The sequence below is a fragment of the Gallus gallus genome, chromosome Z, assembly GCF_016699485.2.
Source record: "Gallus gallus isolate bGalGal1 chromosome Z, bGalGal1.mat.broiler.GRCg7b, whole genome shotgun sequence".
Taxonomy (NCBI): Eukaryota; Metazoa; Chordata; class Aves; order Galliformes; family Phasianidae; genus Gallus; species Gallus gallus.
In genome coordinates, this window is record NC_052572.1 from 79,055,085 (window position 1) to 79,075,024 (window position 19,940).

The following is a 19,940-nucleotide window of genomic DNA, read 5'->3' on the forward strand; positions in this document are numbered from 1 at the left end:
AGGGACAGAGCTGCCGCTGACCAATGAGACGCCGGGGGAGGGACAGAGCTGCCGCTGACCAATGAGACGCCGGGGGAGGGACAGAGCTGTCGCTGACCAATGAGACGCCGAGGGAGGGACAGAGCTGCCGCGGACCAATGACAGCCCGGGGGTGGGACGGAGCTGCCGCTGACCAATGAGACGCCGGGGGAGGGACAGAGCTGCCGCTGACCAATGAGAGCCCGGGGGAGGGACGGGCAGATGCTGCTCACGGGGAGCTCCTCCTGCCGCTGCTGGATGCTGATGCTGACAGGGCTGCAGATGCTCTGCAGGGCCAGCTCGTAGCTGGGAGCCACGAATGGACACGGCGGGAGAGAGGAGAGAGCTGGCGGGGAGCAGGCCAGGCATCCCTCACTCAAAAGCATCACAAAGCCACAGCCATAGCACGGAAGCTGGGCATGATCATGAGCAGCATCCCGGATGCTGGAGATTCTTTGCTACCATACACTACGGGAGCACAGCTCTCGCTGCAGGCATCCCACAGCCAGACAAAATGGGAACAAACCCGCAGCTCTGCTGCACGCACAGCCCACAGCCATAGCCTTGCAACATGAGCTGCCTTGCTGTTGCTTGCATCCATCCCAATCCCTGGGAATGAAGACTCAGAAGGCAGTCAAGGCGTTGATCCAGCACCAGCGTGCTTTTATTCATTCACAGCCAGAAGGGCTTTTTGGTGAGAGGTCCGGTGTACACATGGGACTCATCCTTTCATGTTCAGGAGAGAGGGGCTCAGAGCTCGTGCTGCTGCCCGGTGCCTGGGACTGGAGCTCTGATTCTACGTCCCCCTCCACCAGGCTCGGCTCCTCCTGGCTGACGCTGACCTGCTCCTGCATGGAGCTGCTGCTGTCGGGGCACTCGGGCTGTGCTTGGGCTGGGCTGCACTGCAATGGTGCCCCGTCACAGTCCAGCTCGGTGAGTGTTGTTTCTGGCAGGCTCAGGTCAGCGTCTTCTGCACAGCCGGGAGAGATGAGGGCTTCCACCTGGATGAGCACCTTCATTCCCTCACTGATGTTATATGGCAGGCTGTCATCCGAGCCGCAGCGATTCGTGCTTCCTAGCAGCTCTGCATTGATATAAGCACACAGTGAACCATCGCTATACGCTCTGGCTCTTCTGCGTGGACGAGGGCTCGGTTCACCTAGGAAGGAGTAGATACACAGGCAAACAGTTAGTGGCAAACTTGCACAAGCTGAATGATGAGAGTGGTTCTTGAGATTTGCTTATGCAGTGGCAGCAGGACAAAGCCAATAGGACAATAGCAACAGTAGGAGCACTGTCTCGAAAGGAACTGTTGCGCTTTTGTTGTTTGTCTTTCTCTTTTGTGTGGACTCCAAGCATGAATTCGATGGCGCTGACAAGCAGGGTTTTGACAGCTGGATGTGCACCCTTACCTGCCAGGACCACCACCTCTGTTTCCGAGGGCTCCCTGGCATCGCGTTGCAGTTGGCGTTTGGCCACAGAGGATGGTTTTCTCAGCCTGAAACAGGAACACCAACTGCATGCTGGGGATTCCTTCACCCTGCTGGGTGGACTTGGTCTGGAGGGAGAAAAGAGGGAGCGGTGTGAGTCGTGCACGGTGCAGGGTGAGGGAAGAGCTGCCCTGAGCTCTTGCCAACACTTGCTTGTTCCTAGCGCTGCCTGGTTCCTGCTGAAACACAACTTAGAAGCTCGCTCTGATTCACACGGTTGACAATGGTTCCATTCCTAGAGCTCAGCCCTGGAGTCTTGCTGGCTACATTCCCCTCAGCCATGTCAACCCAGATGCAGAGCATGCGAGCAGAGGCTGCACAGCTGTCCAGGACAGCATCGAAGGGAGTGCTTCGATTGAGCTGGAGGTGTAACTGCTTGCTGAGGAACCGTGCAGCCAGAGAGGGAGTTCAAAAGCATCTCTGACACGTACATTAGCAATAGGCCCTCTCTGGTGGCTAAACTGAGCCCGTCAGGCAACTGCGTGTTAGTTGAACCTCAGAGTCCAAAGGGAGGGGACATTCAGTACACCACCACACGCCCCATTAGCGTCACGTAGCTTCTGCAAGTTTTGGCACTAGCAATAGTGGAGAAAAACCCACAAATGCCCAAACAACCAAGTCTGATAGGAAGCTGCTGGAAAAGAAAGTCCTCTTTACCTTTCAGACGGAAAGTCAATGATTGTGTGGAATTTCCCCTGTGCAGCTGCGGGGCCTTCTTCCACTTCCACGTCCCTGCTCTCTGTCACAGCGGGAGAGCTGCTGTGGCCTCCCCTCTGTGCCTGTGCCTCCTCCAGGGTGAGCAGCTTGGTGGCAGGAGAAGACACCCGCACAGACTCGGGCCCTGATGGTGAACTGCACCCTGGAAGGGAAGACCACAGCTAAGACGGAGGATCAGAAAGCAGCGGCACAGCCATCACAGTTCTGGGGGAGCTGCCGCACATCTCTCAGCCTTGCTTATCCGAACCACTGGAAAAAGAGGAGGTCAAAACCCTTTCATCAAGCTTCACCTGCACGCAAAACATCACCATGACAGGGACGGTTTTCTCATGCTCAACTTTGGGCTTGGACATTCTCCGCATCCAGCCACAGGTTGCCATATTCTCATCTAAGCCCACAAGTCTGCAGGCCTCTCCATATTCAAATCGTATCTCAGCGATCCTGGAGAAGGCCTGCATTTGATCAAGGTGTCTCATCAAGACAAAGCTCATGCAGGAAGACGCTCACCTGCTCCATCTCCGATGCCTGATGTGGAGCTGGAGCAGAAGAGGACGTCGGTGTGGTTGATCAGGAATTCCACCACATCCGACTGCCTCTGCAGTTCCTCGCAGGCAGCTCTTCCGCTGGCGCAGGCAGCCTCGTTCTGCTGGGATCTGTAGAAAAGGCAGATTGGAGAAGTCATTGACCCGAGATCGTTTCCCCACGTCTGCATTTGGGCAGCCAAAGGCTGTCCAGTTGGGCTCTGGAGACTTCCGCAGTGGGCAAGCACTGATGCCACTGAAGACATTCTCCCGGCTGATCAAGGACACACCAGCCCCATCTGACAAAACCAAGAGAGCACAAATTGTCCTCCTCTCCAAACTGTGCCCGTGGGGAGAACAGACCTAAGCCTTGTGCTGAGACGGAAAAGGAAGTTTACCTGAAGAGGTTGGGAGCCCACACAATCGCTAAGTTCTTAGCAGGCATATTTGTGATGGTGCAGCTCCCAGCCAGACAAGCCAAGTGTCTCATCAGGTATTCCAGTGTCCTGGAAAGCAAGAGCCAAACCTTCAGCACCACTGAGCACGCCGTGCTCACATTCACCAAACAAACCTCACTGTTCTTGCTACTAGCAAGTAGATCAAGCTTTCCCAAGTGCCACGCTGCAGCACCAAGCGCCAGCACAGTACAGCTGCAGCCATCAGCTGCACCAGCCGTGCCCCCGTGCTCAGGAGCTGACCCAATCCATGCACCGCACGCAGCCATCCACCACTTCCACACACACAGGCATCACGTTGCCAGCGTGACACAAAGCCTGCCATCGCATCATCGCCCTCTGAAGTGCAGCAGGGCTGAGCTCCCCACACCGAGGGCAGCAGTTTTCTGACCTGTAGTGAGGCGCGGGCAGCTGCTGGATGACCTCCTGCATGCTGAGCAACCGCTCCTCATCTGTACCGGCACAAACAGCGTCCTGGAAGAAAGCAGAAAGGGAATGAGACACACATCATGCGAGTCAAGCGTATGGGGCTAACAGAAAAAGGGCCTCAGAGCTGCAGAGGGCACTGCTGCTCCCATCTCCCACATTTCCAATGGCAGGATGCACACACCAGGTGTTACGGTGCACGCAGTGTGCAGGAAGCACGAGCTGCTTGTTGTACAGAGACACCCACTGGATGTCCATCAAAACCCCAACTTCAACAGAAAAAAGACCAAAAAAAGGTGCGCAGGCGTGTGTGTGGATGGGAAAGGCCACGAAGAGGGACATGAAGGCCATTGCCTTGTGCTTACCGAGAACTTGCCATGCAGCTGCTCGCTCAGCAGAGGGCTCGGGAGCTCCCTGAAGTACATCTTGCACAGGGAGCTCACGCTGTGAATGTCCCGGACGGTGAGCTCCGGAATCTGCTCCGACTCAAAGTCATGGCTGGAGAGAAGGACACAAAAACAGAAGGCTTGGAGAAAGAGGAAAACAACTCCAAAGCAAGACAACATACAGTCCAGAAGCACTCTTACCGCAGCTTCTGGATCTTGGACGCCACGCCGGACAGGCGGTAGATCCCCTGCACCACGCCGTGCTGCTCGATGAACTCAGCGCAGCTCTGCACGACCTGGGGGACTACAGAACAAGGGCCAGCGCTTAGCTGAGCTCCTGATTCAAGTCCTGCTTCAGCCGCTGCCCCTGTCACATCCCATCCACTAAGCCCAGCCTGGCTACGGCTTGCCTCCTCCTCACAGGAGAAAGAAGGCTGTCGCAGACATCGCAGGCAGGCAGGAGCCAGGGACAAAACTGGACACGGACGTGTTCTTGGCTTTCAAGAAATGCCAGGACCTGCCAAGCAGCCTGCAGAAAGTAATTCTGGGGAAGCCAGAGACACTGCCACAAGTCCCATCACAGCTCCCACCGCAATGGAGGCGTGAGACCTCATGTCCAGAAGAGCTAGGAAACTGACGCACTACACTCTCTTGGGCCAAAAGGCTTCCTTGGTTTTCAGGCTAGTGTGGCATTGGCTTACACCTTTGGCTTTAAGCAAATACAAGTGTGCCGGTCTCTTGTGAGCATTAGCCTCAGCTTATGTGCAGCCATCAACTCCCATTTCACGTTTCTCCACCGCTATCAACCTGCCCCTTGCTAGACACGATCTCCCTTTCTTTCATCTTTACATGCCCAACAGAGGGAGGAAGCTCTCAGGAATGGGCTGTTCCTTACCATCACGGCCAGAGTGGAGAAGATGCTCTCCCAGGTCACAGCCAAACACCCCTTCCTTCTCCTTCTCCTTCTCCAGCTCCTGCTGCTTCGGTTCCTCTGGGCGGGCCTTCACGAAGGAACGAAGGAAGCTGAGGAGCTTGCCACGCTTCTTTGGCACTGCACAACAAAAGGAAGAAACCAGTTCATTTCAGGTTGGGCTCAGTGGGACCAGGCTGAGCAGAAACACATTCTACAGAGCGCGTCAAAGCGGCAAGAACATTGCCAACACTGCATTCTACAAGGATTCGAGCATTTGCCCAAGCCCTCATTCTCACTGCCTACAAAACAGCAGCCCTACGCCCTGTGGGATGCAGGAAGGATCATCAACACAGAGGAGAACGTGGGATGGATAAAGGAGGTATTCAACACAGAACACACCCAGAAAAAGACTCCATTTGATTTCCCCGCGCCATCACATGTAACATCCATACCTGGCTTTGGCGCTGAGTTGATGAGGGCCTCAGGAATTTTTCCGTTGATGAGCTCCACGCACTCACCAGGGAAAAACCCAACCTGGAACAAGAACAAAAAGAGGGATGGAATACTGAATGCAGCATTTCTCAGGCCTCAACTGTTAAACCAAGACAGATTGGCCTGCAGAAAAGTAACCCTCATTCAACATTTGCAGCCAGAAGACCTACAAAAGCAATACTTGGTTCCAGAGAAGATGGCTCTGTCCTCCGTGCTTGTACAATGGACAGAGGTGGTCAACTTCTGACTGCGTATGGAGCACGAGAGGCTCTTGCTTCTAAGTCAAATGAGGAGACAGTTTCCTACCCAAGCCCGGAGCCAAAGGGAAAGTCCTCTGACAGCGACACAGGGAAACTGTTGATGTCCAGAAGCCACCCTGTGCAGGACGAGCAGCTCTATGCTGACGTTCCTCACTTGACTGCAATTGCGCCCACGAGTCTGAAGCTTGTGCCTACCTGAAAGCCACGCTTGCCTCTCCACCAGGGGCTCTGCTCCTTTGCTGGCATAGCAGTAATGCACACCAGGTCTCCCACCTGCAAGAGATGGCAACATCAATCCCAGCTTCAGCACAGCTGGGAGGAAAGCACAGCTGAGATGGCACCCTTCTTCTGCACTGCCAAAGAGCGCACAGCTTGAGAGCAATTGCACCGGGGCAGCTCTTCAGGCATTTCCCGTCGGAAAGCTGGGCTTGGAGGTACAAGAGCCACTGCCTTACACACCACACAGAATACAGTGCAAGCATGCCAAATGAAACCATCTTGTAGACATGGCTGAACTCCTCCCTGCATCCAACCCAGTGCAAGTCCTATCTGGACCTGCATCTTCTGGGCTTCACCTCACAAGGCATTCTGAAGGTGTCTGAGAATATTCCTGATGCATTCACACATTATACTCTTCTGTCCGTGACAACAAGGAACGCCTTCTTTATCTGCTTACCTCCAAGGAGAGCTCATCCGCTGCCTGGGCAACATAGCTCTTGATAACATGGCCAGCAGCAATAGCTGGAATATTAAGAGATGTCTCCTCATCGACCAGCAAGGGCTTCCCCTGGTTCTCAGGCTGAAACAGAGAGCACAGGCCATGGTGAGGAGCTGAGGACAAACAAGGAGGATTTCAGGGTGCCATCTTGATGCCACTAGCAAGGCAATGAAGCTTTTAAGGCAGCTCTTCAGGGACACCGAGAGAGCCGGAAGGATGCTTTCTCTCTTGAAAAGCAGGAGAGCACACCGGTGGCTCATTCTGCTGGCTCAAGGCAGGGAACAGAGACCAAGGAGAGCTTCACACTGTACCTCCGTCAACGCCCGGTCAGGCCCACGGCTGATCTCGCTGCTCGCGATGCCCATCACAGCAGGCGCGACAAGCTGCAACAGAAAAGAAACACATTTCCTGTGTTCACACAGCACTGGATTGAGAGTCTTCTTCAGAACTACTCTCAGTTGCCCACTGGCGGAGGCAGGTGTTCTACAAACAACCACTGTGCAGTCTATTCAAACGGGACAGCCGTTGCAATACGCAGCATTGGACCAAGTCGCTGTCCCTCTGCTAGCAGATGGGGACTCTGGCACAAAGCAGCAGATGCATTTGCCCGCAGCACGCTGAGAGCACAGTAGCAGGCCAGGGAGAGGTGTCACTGCTGGGGCTGGAGCTGCTCCCCAGCCCCCGGCTCCCAGCAGCAGCCTCACCACCAGCGCCGGCCGCAGCCTTGCCCACGCATTTCCTCTGCCTGCATGCCCGCTGTGCTCCCTACAGCTGTCGGGCACACTCACACAGCCAAAGCATGCACGCTTGTGCCCCTGGCTCTTTTCCTAAGGGATTGCCTTCCTTCACACTAGCTACTCCCAGCACTACAGACAGCACTCTGCCGAGGGTTGAGCTGGAGGGGAAGTGGAGAAAACCCACACGTTTTTTCCAGTGTCACATCCAAGCTGGACGAGGCTGTGTTACTACACACGGTGCGACTAAACACAAGCTGCTGAACCATGTGGGGGGACAAAACGTGGCACGTACCTGGCAAGAGATCAGAACAAGGGAGAAGAAGATCCTCGAACCCGCAGCCGTTCCTTGTCACTTTGCTCTGATCTTCCAAGAGCAAAAGCTGCACCAAGGGAGCAGGCGGAGGGTGGGCAGGGGAGGGAGAAAGAGCAGGTCAGTGAGCTTGCACAATTGAGCAAAGGAAAGAACCAGGGAAGAACCGTGGGACAAATGCCATCTTGATGGATGGCTTTGGAAGTGATGGCCTGGGGGAAAATGGCCTCTGACGGTCCAGCCTAAGCAATATGATCCTAGGAGCTCTGCCAGCCAGCACTTCTCAAGCCCTCGTTGCCCACCCGTCTATCCCGCACCGTCTCAGCTTACCTACAAGGCGCTGCACAAGACGGGATGAAGACAAACAGACTCAGTCGATGCACAAGTGCAACAAGCCACGTACTCACGCCGAGCTCAAGCGCTCCAATGAAGGGACGCAGCACGCGCTGCTCCTCCCCTCATTCTAGCCGCTTATGACATCACTAAGGGCCACCCGGCTGCTCCACCATGGACGGACAAGGTGGGGAGGCAAGACCACGTCACAAGACCACAGGATTCCAAAAGGGCACCCCAGCGTTCGAGAAATCAGTGCGTGGTTGGAATCTCAGCCTAATCCTGGAGAAGCTGGCATGGGCTTGTCGGGACCAAAGTGCAGGACCCGGCGCTTGGTCCTGCTGAGCCTCTTGCTGGGCCTATGGCAAATCCACACTAGGGTCCTTCTCAGCATCCAAGGGCGGCTTAGAGCAGCCATCTCTTGCACCTGGATGGAAATAAAGGAAGAGAAATACATAGTACTACTACTAGACTGCTTCGCCAGTTTCTTTCCCGAGTGCATTTTTGCCTTTAGGCTTCCATGACGACCTCATTTCCTCCTCCTTTTCTTTGGGGGGAAGCTGCCCCCAGTGCCTGAGCTTCACAAGACAGCGTGAAACATCCATTCCTTGGATGCAGTTTGAGCGCAGATCTGAGGTCTTCATGGAAAGCGCCTTGCAGAGCGCATCATGTCCTGCACCAGGCAGCGCCTCTCTCATCTCTCCAAACTTTGGGGCTTTGAAGCTGCACACTGCTTCTTGGCACTTTGTCCCCCACAACTCCAGAGCACTTCCAGCTCTTCCCTGGCAATTCACGGCTTGCACAGTGCCAAACGCAACAAAGAAAAAAAGGCAAGAAAGAAGCAAAGGCCATGGCTATGCACACAAGCGGCCAGGAAGGGTTCAGTTCCAGAATGAGCTCCTGCACAAGTCAACTCAACAGATTCCAAGGAATTCATTGACATCTGACACAATTTGCAACGCCAGAAGCACTGCCACGCAAACAGCACCATATTCAGAAAGCAGCACGTCCAAATCAGCCCCCTTGCCCTGCTCTACCCGCTCAGCCCAACACAGAAATCAAACACACAAACTCTCTTGCTTTGGCTCACGACAGCCATCAAGCTCATGCTTTAGTGACACAGAGAACTCCATCTCCAGCTACTCCGTGTCTCGCTAACCACAAGCTCAGCTGGGAGACGTCGCTCAGCCTGACACCACAAGCAGAAAAGAAGCGTACATAAGCAGATGCTCTCATCCACACGTGCAAATCTGGGGGCGAGGAATAAAAGGCTCACTGGGCCATGGGCAAAGCAGGGAGCAGATGATAGGCAGGAAACAGGAAGGAGTTCAAGACCAGCTCTCCTACACCAAAGACAGGGAGAGCTGAGTCAGCACCACGGGAGGACTTACGACACAGCTTGAGAGCTTACAGAGACCTGAGGTTGCCAAAAGAGGCCGCCAGGGTAACTCTCACCAGTCTTTTGCAGGGCTCTCATGGATGCTTCTGATGCTGACTTCCACTGCCTATGGCATCTGTAGAAAGCCCAGGTGAGAAATGCTCAATTGGTCTGGGTAACGCTTCTATGCTTCCATGGTTAGGACTGAAACAAAAGGAAAAAAAAAAAAGCATGCAGCCCTATGAAATTTGCCTCTCTACTGCATCTGTCAGCGTGACATCTGAGATGAGCATTACGCGTCCCTGCACCCGACTGAAGATTCATCCAAGTCTGTGTTCCACACAGCTCCATCCCAGTGCCAAAAAGAAACACAGACAGTGATGTTTAGAAGATTCTTTGTGCAGATACAAGGGCAGGGTGCATGTGCATTCTCTACAGCAAGAAATAGCAATTTCTCAAGCAGTGGTATGACGGAAGGTCAATGGAAAGGAAATGGATGATGAAACCTTTTCATATAAGAAGTCCTTGCTAAACGTCTCCCCAGCAAAAAGGAACCCTGCTGGGCATTGTTAGCAGCAGTTCCCAGAAGATCTTGTACCACAAAATGCAGCACGCTCCTTTTTTGCACAGGCCCCTCGTTTCTCTAAGCAGCGTCAAATACCCTCCACTTCAAATACACCCATCAGATCATGAACAGAGCTCAGAAGGGGTTAGGAGTAGAGCGACACACAGCTCCGCTTCACGCTGAGGGCAGTTTTGGCCCTCCGAGCTTGCCGTAGCCACCCTGCGCTCTGGCGCCGGCGGACCGGAAGTACTCGTAGTCACTATGGCAGCCGCCTGCGGGGGGTTTGAGCTGCGAGGCTGTGGGGAACAGGTATTTCTGTTTGTGAAATGGAATTCCTCTTGTGCTAAGCATTTTTCATGTCTCCGAAACCCACCTGCACTGCTTTAAGTGGCACAGTGTTTAAAGTGGCGGTGCTGCCTCTGAGAGGAGAGTGACGATGTGATACGTTGCACACTGGGGGTATTGGTCCACAGTTGGCTGCACGTACCCAGCAGTGTGCCCAGGTGGCCAAGAATGCCAGCAGCATCCTGGCCTGTGTCAGAAATAGTGCAGTCAGAAGGACTGGTGAAGCGATCTGCCGGCTGTTCTCAGCACTGGTGGAACTGCACGTCCAGTACTGTGCTCAGTTTTGGGCCCCTCACTACAAGAAAGGCACTGGGGCCCTGGATTGTGTCCAGAGAAGGGCAACAGAGTGGTGAAGGATCTGGGGCACAATATTGTGGGAGTGTCTGAAGGAGCAGGGATTGTTCAGTCTGGAGGAGATTCAAAGGAAACCTCATTTCTCTGCACCACTACCTGAAAGGAGGTTGTGGCTGCGTGGGAGTCAGCTTCTCCTCCCAAGGAGCAGCAGGAGGACAAGAGGTGATGGCCTTCAGTTGTGCCAGGGGAGGTTCAGGTTGGATACTAGGAAAAATGTCCTCTCAAAATGCCCAGGCAGGTGGTGGAACTGTTGTCCCTGGAGGTGCTCAAGCCATTCCCTGGCTCTGAGGCCAAGTCTCCATGCTGTCTGAAACACAGTGACCCCATGCAAATAATCTGTTGGTGGTGGCCCTCTGGCCAGTACTGTGTCAGGAAGCGTGCCTTCAACTTAGCTGCCAGACAGTTGAACTCCAGAGCATAAGGAGATTTCTATGGCACAGTATAATTCATCGGAGCAGAAAAGAGTTTTAAGAGTCCCCTTAAGCTTTGCCAACACAAGATAACCACTTGAATGTGGTGTCTCCTGTAGGATCTCCTCAGCTGTTTGTAAAAAACAGTAGGAAAAAAATTACTATATTTTACTATCAAGTGATGAAAAAAGTGTTTTTGTCATCTGTGTCTCATTTAGACCATGAAGAAATTCCTGTAAACAAGGCAGGAGTTTAATTTTTTAGTGGGAACGTAGGCGATAATTTAGTTACCTTTCTGACTGATACCGGGATTATATCAGGATGGTGAGCAGTCACCTGGGGTTTCTGCAGGGCTCCATTTCAGAGCCAGATGGAGGACTCCATCACGGGAGGGTCAGGGTGGAAAAGCTTCTGCACCAGAGGTTGACCATGCACAAAATATGCCAGAGTTCAAGGAGCCTTTGGACACCACTCTCAGACATAGTGTGGCTGGTTTTATGTGGAGGCAGGGGTTGGTTTTATGTGGAGGCAGGGGTTGAACTCCTATGATCCTTGTGAGTCTCTTCCAAGTGGCCATTCTACAATGGCCTGGAAGGCTGTTAAACAGCTTTTAGTTGTGGTAGTTATCAAGGTGATACAAGCATGTAAAATTTGGTACCTAAATGCTACTCTTGTTGGGAAAGAACATTCATAACCAAAGTACCTGCCTTCCTCAGTAGGTAACTTAGGAGACGTGCAAGGAGTAACGGCCTGCAGATGCCTCTGTATTACACTGTGCAGACAGAACAGCCAGCGCTATGGAAACTTAATGCTACTGATGTGGGGGGTGGAAGGAGCAGTTAGCAAGATCTGCATCTCAGGAGGTCTGGCAGGCTGGTAAAAGAATGCTATCCAACTTAGCTTACAGGGAAAAGGAGGAACGGCTGCTGTCCTATTCTTCTTTCCTTAGTAAGTAACAGAGTTAGAAGCGTAGAAGAGAGTTAACAGCATATCAACTTAAGGACGGTGTAATAAATCAGTGTTATTTAGGTACATGAACAAACATAACAGCCACACAGACCCAAAATCCCTTTTCTCCCACTGGTGTCCAGCAGTCCCTTAGTTTGCTGACAGATCGGGCTGCTTTCTTCTCTTAAAGCAGCACTTGTCTCATTGCTTTGCTTCACAGTCAGAATTCTCACCTTCTGACCTTTTAATACCTTTTTTCTTTTTTTAAAAAAATCTTTCCTTCTAGCTGCAGGTCAGAATGAAACCTCAACTATGGTCAAAACGGTGGGAGAGGCCGAAATACAACATAAAAGGAATAAAATTTGAGCTACCCAAGGAAAAAATGAAGGAAGCACAGAAGTGGAAGCAGCCCTGGCTGGAATTCGATATGCTGAGAGAGTGCAATACTTCAAAATAGAGGAATAAATACGGAGGGAAGCGAGTGAAGAGCTGAACAAGTAACAGCTTTGAGTTCAGTGTAAGAATTGTCAATTTTCAAGTTTCGTATGCAAATAAAAGACAGTGAAATTTCAGCAGTTCTCATCTGAATGTTAAACTGTCCCTTCCTGAAAACAGTGTTACAGTGTGTTCAGCCCTGCTTCTGCCTTCCCTTCTAAATCACAGCTAATAGAAGGGGTTTGCAGTTATTGTGTTGTCACTTCCAAATAACTGTTTCTTCTGCCTTTGCCAAGTAGACAGGGGCCAATTGTGAAAATGCTTCACTCAGTAGGTTCAGAAGGGGGCTATGGCAGGGAAGCAGATGTACAGAAGCCCAGCTGTACAATCTGAGTGTAAGTGCTGCTTAGCTGTCCTGTAAAGGCACTTTTGAAATGACATCTGATAAAGCACCAATAGTAACCTGACAACAAAGCAGTAATACCAACGTTTTGAAACCAGCTTGCAAGAATGAAGCCAGATTAGCTGTTACTCCAGTCAGATTGTGTGAATGGGTGCAAGGTTCACCACAAAGTGGCACGGTATTTTCCCAAAGATACTCAACTGGGATGGGGCTTCTGAGCTCCAGTAAAAATCGCCTTCCCCTGCTTACCAGTCATGACAAGTGACGTCTGCAGCCACTGGAAGAAGACTCTACAGAGGTAAAGTGTGATAGAAACTATTCCAATTTCATAGCAGCACAAGACTAATTTCTTTGGGAGCAACTTTCAACATGAATAAGGAAGCAGAGGAGACAAAAGCAAGCATGGAGATCACATGCTTCAGCCGATTACTTATCAGTTGTATTTTCTTTGCACTCAGGAAAGTAGAAGTGCACAATTACTTACAACAGAACTCCTAAATCCTGCAGATAATGAAGCGCCAGCAGTGCCACAGTTTTTTTCCATACTTCACATAACATTCCTGTCGTGTTCAAGACTTGAAAGCGTTAACAGTCTCATTAACACAAAAACATCTTTCCTTTTCAAAATAATTGCTTTGCTTTTATTTTAAAAGTCATTGTTGTCTATAACACTGATGAATGCTACTTACAAATAAAATAGTTTACAAAAATACATATTCTGTAATTAAAAAACAGAAAAACCATAGGGAATAGAAACCTCCAAGAGTTAAATGGAAGACCCATAAATAGCATTTTAGAGAAGCAGGCAATAGCAAACTTAGCAGAATTTGTGACGCACTGCTGTTTCTACAGTAAAACATCCTTTTTATTCTGCAGCAGTAATATTTACTGCACATATACGAAGTTACACAACATTAGAAATCCAACATGGGTACGGTGAAATGAGGTTTAATGGGTCTTAGAGGGAAGCAAAAGGTAAATGTCCTTAGAGAGCCTATTACTAGAAGGTAACTGGAGTTGTTGTTCTGCTCGTCTGATAAATGAGGGCGGGTGACAACTCCAGGTCTGTGCACAAAGTCCAGTCTGTATCTCAAGTACAAAGCTCCACTACAAATCATACTCTGGAGAAGAGTAAGTGTAGTTAAGACGTTCTCCTGTGCAACTTCTTACCTTCCTGAACAGCCGTTTACCATCAGTAGATGTTCATAGATCAGACTTCTCACTGCATACAGAATTCCTGCTTCTGTGTCAGGGTCAGAAAGCTATGAGGAACTCACTGTGAGTTTCGTAGAGTTATCTCATTAAGTGGACAATAAGTTAGAGTTCAGTGACTCCTGGGTTAGAGTGATTTGGTGTGGTACTGAAAACAGCTTGTGAAGTTGTCTGCTCACCAGCAGTGGTAATGTTACAGGCACTCACTGCAGTCATCCTTCCCAAAAGAACAAAGCAATGAGGCTTTGTCATATATTTCAGAACACCTGCACTTTACACTGACGGTTGTGATTCTATCTAGGAGTAGATGGCATCAGAAGACAGTTGGAAAAAAAAATATATATATATATATTTCACAGTAAAACAACCGTAGGCAGTCCAATCATTAAACATGACCACTTTTTTAGAGTGAGCATCAGGCTTGTTTGAGTAAAAGAACTGCTGCTTCAAAGAAATCCTTATTTCCTGATCACAGATTTAAGATGTTCCCGTTTGCACTCTTCAGTGAGCTCTTCAGCAATACGCAGAGCCTTGACTTTCACCAACAGGAGAACAACTTCAGTTTCATCACTATTACAAAAACAAGTTGATATAGCAACACATTCACACCTGACTTCAAAATCAATAAAGCTAAAATATGCTTTCAATAACACTAAGTCACACCACTTCTGGCAGACTTCTCCTTTTGGCTAGTTCAGTTATTATTGGAAGTGTTTACTCTTCAAAAAACAAAACCATCATTTTAAGCAGTTATTCCTAAAGCCTAGGAACCAATGCTTGCTTTGAAATTCTTTTATACACCAAGGTCATTAAAAAACAAAGAAACAAACAATAAAACAACTTTAAATGATAAATAATTACACTTCAGACTACGTCTGTCCCCATGGAAATAAGACCTTTCACCTCTTTACACTTCTCTATGTTTTCTTGCCCTGGTGGTGTGTTGAAGAGGTTCAGAAGAAGGCAACGATTCAGCAGCTTGCTCAGTCCCACACCATGGACTGTGTCTTCCTATACAGTCCCATCCCAAAGGAGAACCTTGGAGAGCAGCTGCAGTAATGGAGAAACAGAACATGCATATCTGATGGCTGAGGGTGCGTTAGAACCTCCTTTTTAAACTCAAAAGATACCATGTCCATCCAATCTCAGTACTCAAAAAACAGGATTTATTCTCTCCAAACTGTCAGAAGATCCCCAACATAAGCACATTTTCAACCATTCTGCACATCACCACTTCTAAAGAGAAGACTGACAGTGAGGATGGAAAACAAACTGAAAGGAGAAAACTTCAATCTGCAGTGGAAGACCACCGGTCTTGCCTTTAGAAACATGTATTTGACAGGACATTTAAGTCTGGCAATACACAATCTCAGAAGGTGATACCAGAATCTTATGTCTGTTTCGTGTCTGCCAGGTATCAGCACTAAGCTCCCTCTTGTCTTCTCTGCATCTGTCCATGACAAACCCTTACACAACAGCTTGCCCCAGGAGTGAATATGGCAAGTCCTCAACATTCCCAAATTCCCTGATTTTTCTACAGGAATGTGCAACATGGCAGCAGGAAGCCTATGCAGAGCTGTCACCATGGCCTTGTTAGCACACACAGCACGGGAACTGGGACGTTAATGTGTTTTCCTGCATCTAAACCTCATCTTTAGTACGAATCCAAATACACTCATAGAGGAAACGGATCTAAGAGGGAATTGAATCACAGGCATTCAGACATTCCTAACTCAGCACTTTAGACTGAATAAAGCTATACTAATACGCTTACACGCACATGCAGGGATTCCATTCTACAAGAGCAACATGGGCACTGTATGCACATACTGAGGAAACAGACCTATCCACAGAGTGCCAATGACTGATCTCATGGAAGGTTAGCAGGAACAGATGATGAAATTAAAGTCTCTTCACTACGTATCAGAGGTGGGTAAGCATAAATAGCTCACTGACGAAAACAGCTAACCTTCCTATTAAAAAGCATTAAGCTCTCAGGAATCAGATTCGACTGTAGATACATTTCCTCAAAGACAACAGTCTACTCTTAACTAAAATGATTTTCACAGACAAGATCGGTGTCTTTTCTTTACCTCAACAGCTGACCAAAACCGTCTGCCTTGGAATTTTGAACATGGAGATGATTTGTCTTCCACAGTGCTGGTCAGAAAAAGAGGAAGAGGAAATAAGGATTTTGTTTGACCTGAAAGTAAGACAAGCAGACAATTCATCTCTTAAACACCCATGAATTACAATTATGGAGTTCTTTCAGCAGTGACCACCAGAATAAAGGTCTAAGGAAACAGCTGTTAACTGAAACTCCTTGCAATACCCAATGGAATTAGCAGCTGGAAACACTCGAGTATGTGTTTAATGGATTCTCAGCAGAACAGCACTGCTTGTAACCAGACAAACATGCTGCATCAGGCTTAGCAACACTCTTCTCCCAGCTGTGTCTTAACCCCACATCTACCAGACTCTTACCAGTTATCCCCTCTCTAAGAGCGTCCAGCAATAAGCATCAGCAATATCAACTACTTCAGGAAAGAAAGGAGGAGTCAGGAGTAGAAGGGGGAGCAGACCACCACAAATAACACAAGCCCTCAGATACTCCAAGTTAAGATCACAAAACCAGACTCTGGGCTGTGCCCCATAAACTAAGAACTTTCCATTTATGAAAGCTTTTAGTTACAGGAGCAAAAAAGCATTAAGTCGACTGCGTAGTTACTCTTGTCAGAAAGAGTTCATAAACATCAGTGTTTGGTAACTATTCCTACAGAGAAACAGTAGAAGGCACATTTGTTCCGTTTGCTCATGGATGTCTACAATATATTTCACCCACGCTTCTGGGGAAAAGGTACAGAAAAATAGAAGAAAGGCTAAAAAAAGAGGTTAGGTTGCAGGTAGACTTGGTGGTCTTTAAGGTCTTTCCCAGCCTGAGCAGTTCTATGATTCTATGACTAAAAACAACAATTTTAAAAAGTAAAAAAATAAATTCCCAGAGACAGCTTACCTTTTCGGATACAGAGGGATAAAGACATCCTCCTCTACAGACTGCTTCATCCTCAGGACAACCGTGTTAATCAAATCCTGCCAAAAAAAGAAAAAAAGAAAAATATTAACACATCCTCACAAGAAAAGGATCTCACCTTCCACTTACAACAACTTTAGGCAGTTATTTTGTTCATGTGGAAAAGCAAAATACTAATTCAGCTGAATGCAGGTGCCACTGTATATAATAGACACTAAGATCACGACTGCATTAAAGACCTGTGAGCAAGTCTCAGCTTAGCCATCTTTCCTTTTTTTCTTTTCTTTTTTTTTTTTTTTTAATAAAATCCTCTTGGATAACGAGATTAATGTATTTTCCAGCTATGAAGTTCTATTAAAAAAACACAACAAAGCACCACAGCTACTATACAAACAGAATCTTCTCTAAAGCTTCTTCCTGAAGTCAAGTGTGGCGACTGCATAAACGTTTGTTATTATTTCTTTTCATACTAAGGGCCTAAACATCAACTTAGTTTCACCTACTTTATGCTGGATAAACTCCCAGATTTGCATGAGAATAAAACCAGAACTGGGCTAAGTGTATGTTACAGCGAATATTTACAGTGAATGCATACACCGTATCAAGAACTTCCTTCCCCATTACCACAGCAGCCTTTACCTGTTTTGCCTGACTGCATTCCCTTCTGGACAGGACTTGTTTTTCAAACACGTTATCACAAAGCTGTGTAAGGTTCTCAGTCTGTGAAGTCGATAAAGGATCCCACACATTCTTGGCAAATGCTGAAAAACAGGAATTATTTCATTCATGATATCCAAGTGGCTATCTGCTCTAGTTTCAAGGAAGCAAACATTCAAACAGCTAAACCTTTCATCTGCAGTAACCTTAACAAGTATTTGTAACTATCAACATAATTTTACATTACCACTTATTTAAGGTTTGATTACCTAGCTGCAGCGAACGTTCTCAAGACAACCTTAATATACCTATAATTTTTGGCAGGATAGTTTTTTCAGTCACTGTAAGCAAAACTTCTTTATCAGGATCATCATCTCTTTTTGATTCAGACGACTTTTTGGCATCGCTGAATCCTTCTACAGCTCTGAACCAGGGCATCTCTTTCAGGTCTGTAGAATTCTGCTGAAAGATCATTCCCATTCGTTGTTCAGCTGTCAGGATTGAGAGAAAAAGCTCCATGCAGAAATATATCTAATGATACCAAAAGATTCTCATTTAACAGTTTTACATGGATTCTAATCACTGAATGGACCAAAGCAGCAAGCTAAAACTGAACGTAAAGCTATACTTCAGAGGGTAGGGTTGTCAAAATATCAGCAAACAGCTCCACATTAATAAAGATGCAAGTGATTCATATGCAAACAGCCTAACAAGAGGAAAAGATGCACTCCTTCTAGTTAACAACACTTATCTCAAGCTCTGGAATGCCTCTATAACCCACGGCAAAGCTCCTGTACAGAAGTCTTCCCTGCAAGCAGCATGCCCCTGTCCTGCACTCTGGCAAAGGCTTTTTCAGGAAAAAAAGAGATACAGAAGACCAGAAAAAGACTTCTGCGGTTTTGAACAACTGCACAGATTTAAATACCCATTACATTTCATATTTTGTATGTCTCTTAAAAGCTCAGACACGAAAATCCTTCTTCTGTTATTCAGCAAATACGCATCGTGCCTCTCCCAGCTCCTCGTGACCTGCTCACTAAGGCAGTTCAAATCTCAATTTGAAATACATTCCAACTTTGGACAAAAAACTGATTAAACTAAAGAAGCCTACAATCTTATCTATTCTTCCTAAGGCATCGGTCAGAATTGTTTAAATGCATCAATTCTATGCTGTAGAAAATAAACGATATACCATTCAAAAGGAGTATTTCTTCACTCTCCCTTGAAAATCCTTCTCAAATATCTGAGGAATTTGCTCTCATATCCTGACCAACCTTTGCTCTTCTGGAATTCAGTCACCTCTGTCAGAGCCAGTTCTTCATCACTCGACATGCCTTCGTGGTGACCAGCTGTTTGTGAACGCTCTCTCAGCTGCCGCCTGCAAGTCCTGCATTCTGTAATGAACTCAGGTGAGATATTCACCATGTACATACGTAAAAGAAAGCTCAGTGATATACTAAGAACACCCGGTGAGAGCAATAGCCTAAGGAAACACAGTGAGGAAGCAGAAGTAAGCATGCAACCCTAGAGACACGGACTGTAACAGTAAGGTACTTTGTGAGCTGCCAAAGGACATTAAAAGCATCTCTAGCGACCTTCACTTCACCACATTCATACTAGGAACTCCCCCCACCTGAAACACCAAACATCTAACATGGTACTCCATACTATCCCTGCCAGAGGTAGTCTGTAAGAAACTACTGCGCTCTCAACAGTCCATCATCTCAGTTCTATGTAGCTTATGCAACAACTTGCATTGAAACTGTGACTGCATCCAAGTCTCACTGGGGCTAAAAAACGTTAGTCCTGGCACCACATACCATAAGAGCATGCAAAATGAACAAGAAAATTATATTTATACCTATTATTTGCATAGCATACCTCTTGTATGTAATTATTGACATTACTTAACGTTAAAGGTTAACAGTTTGCTTCAAGCAAAGTTTTATTACGTCGTTTTTCAACCAGTAAAACTCTTAAGTCCTTACCTGTGTCTAAACAGTGATGAGTCAAGGCACCAATGCAACTGGAACGGTTTCAGAGCTCCCAGTAACTTAAGGTCAGCAGCAGACCCCGACGTTCAAAATGTAGCACCTGGCCTACGCTGATAACAGAGGGTAGGTTAGATGTTCCTGATGCACCTACTGCCCCCCACCAGCAACAATACCACCTGCCTATTTTTGTCATCTGTGCAATAATCCACAATAATGCATTTCCTATATATAATCACAATATTATTTACTCCAATAGCAGGGAAAAATCTACTTTCAGTTTCGTGAACAGTCCTCACTTCAACTTACATTAAATTAATAGTACCTATTAACATTGAGATTCCAATCAGCACGAAGAAAACCCCCCATTAACAAACAGATGGTTTCCATATACCTTGAGCTTTGGAAAGGAAAGGCATTTTTGCACGTGTGTGT

General features: G+C 48.0%; 1 protein-coding gene across 1 annotated transcript in view; it reads right to left on the reverse strand.

The window, feature by feature from the left end:
- Positions 1-18,846, reverse strand: part of LOC112530732 (intron Large complex component GCFC2-like) — a gene marked incomplete at both ends in the record, with an annotated part of 218,229 nt that extends 199,383 nt beyond the window's left edge. The window contains one exon of the mRNA XM_040656105.1: positions 18,789-18,846. Within this exon, the coding sequence (XP_040512039.1) occupies positions 18,789-18,846 (58 nt within the window). The remainder of the gene's footprint in view (positions 1-18,788) is intronic.
- Positions 18,847-19,940: the final 1,094 nt, after the last annotated feature.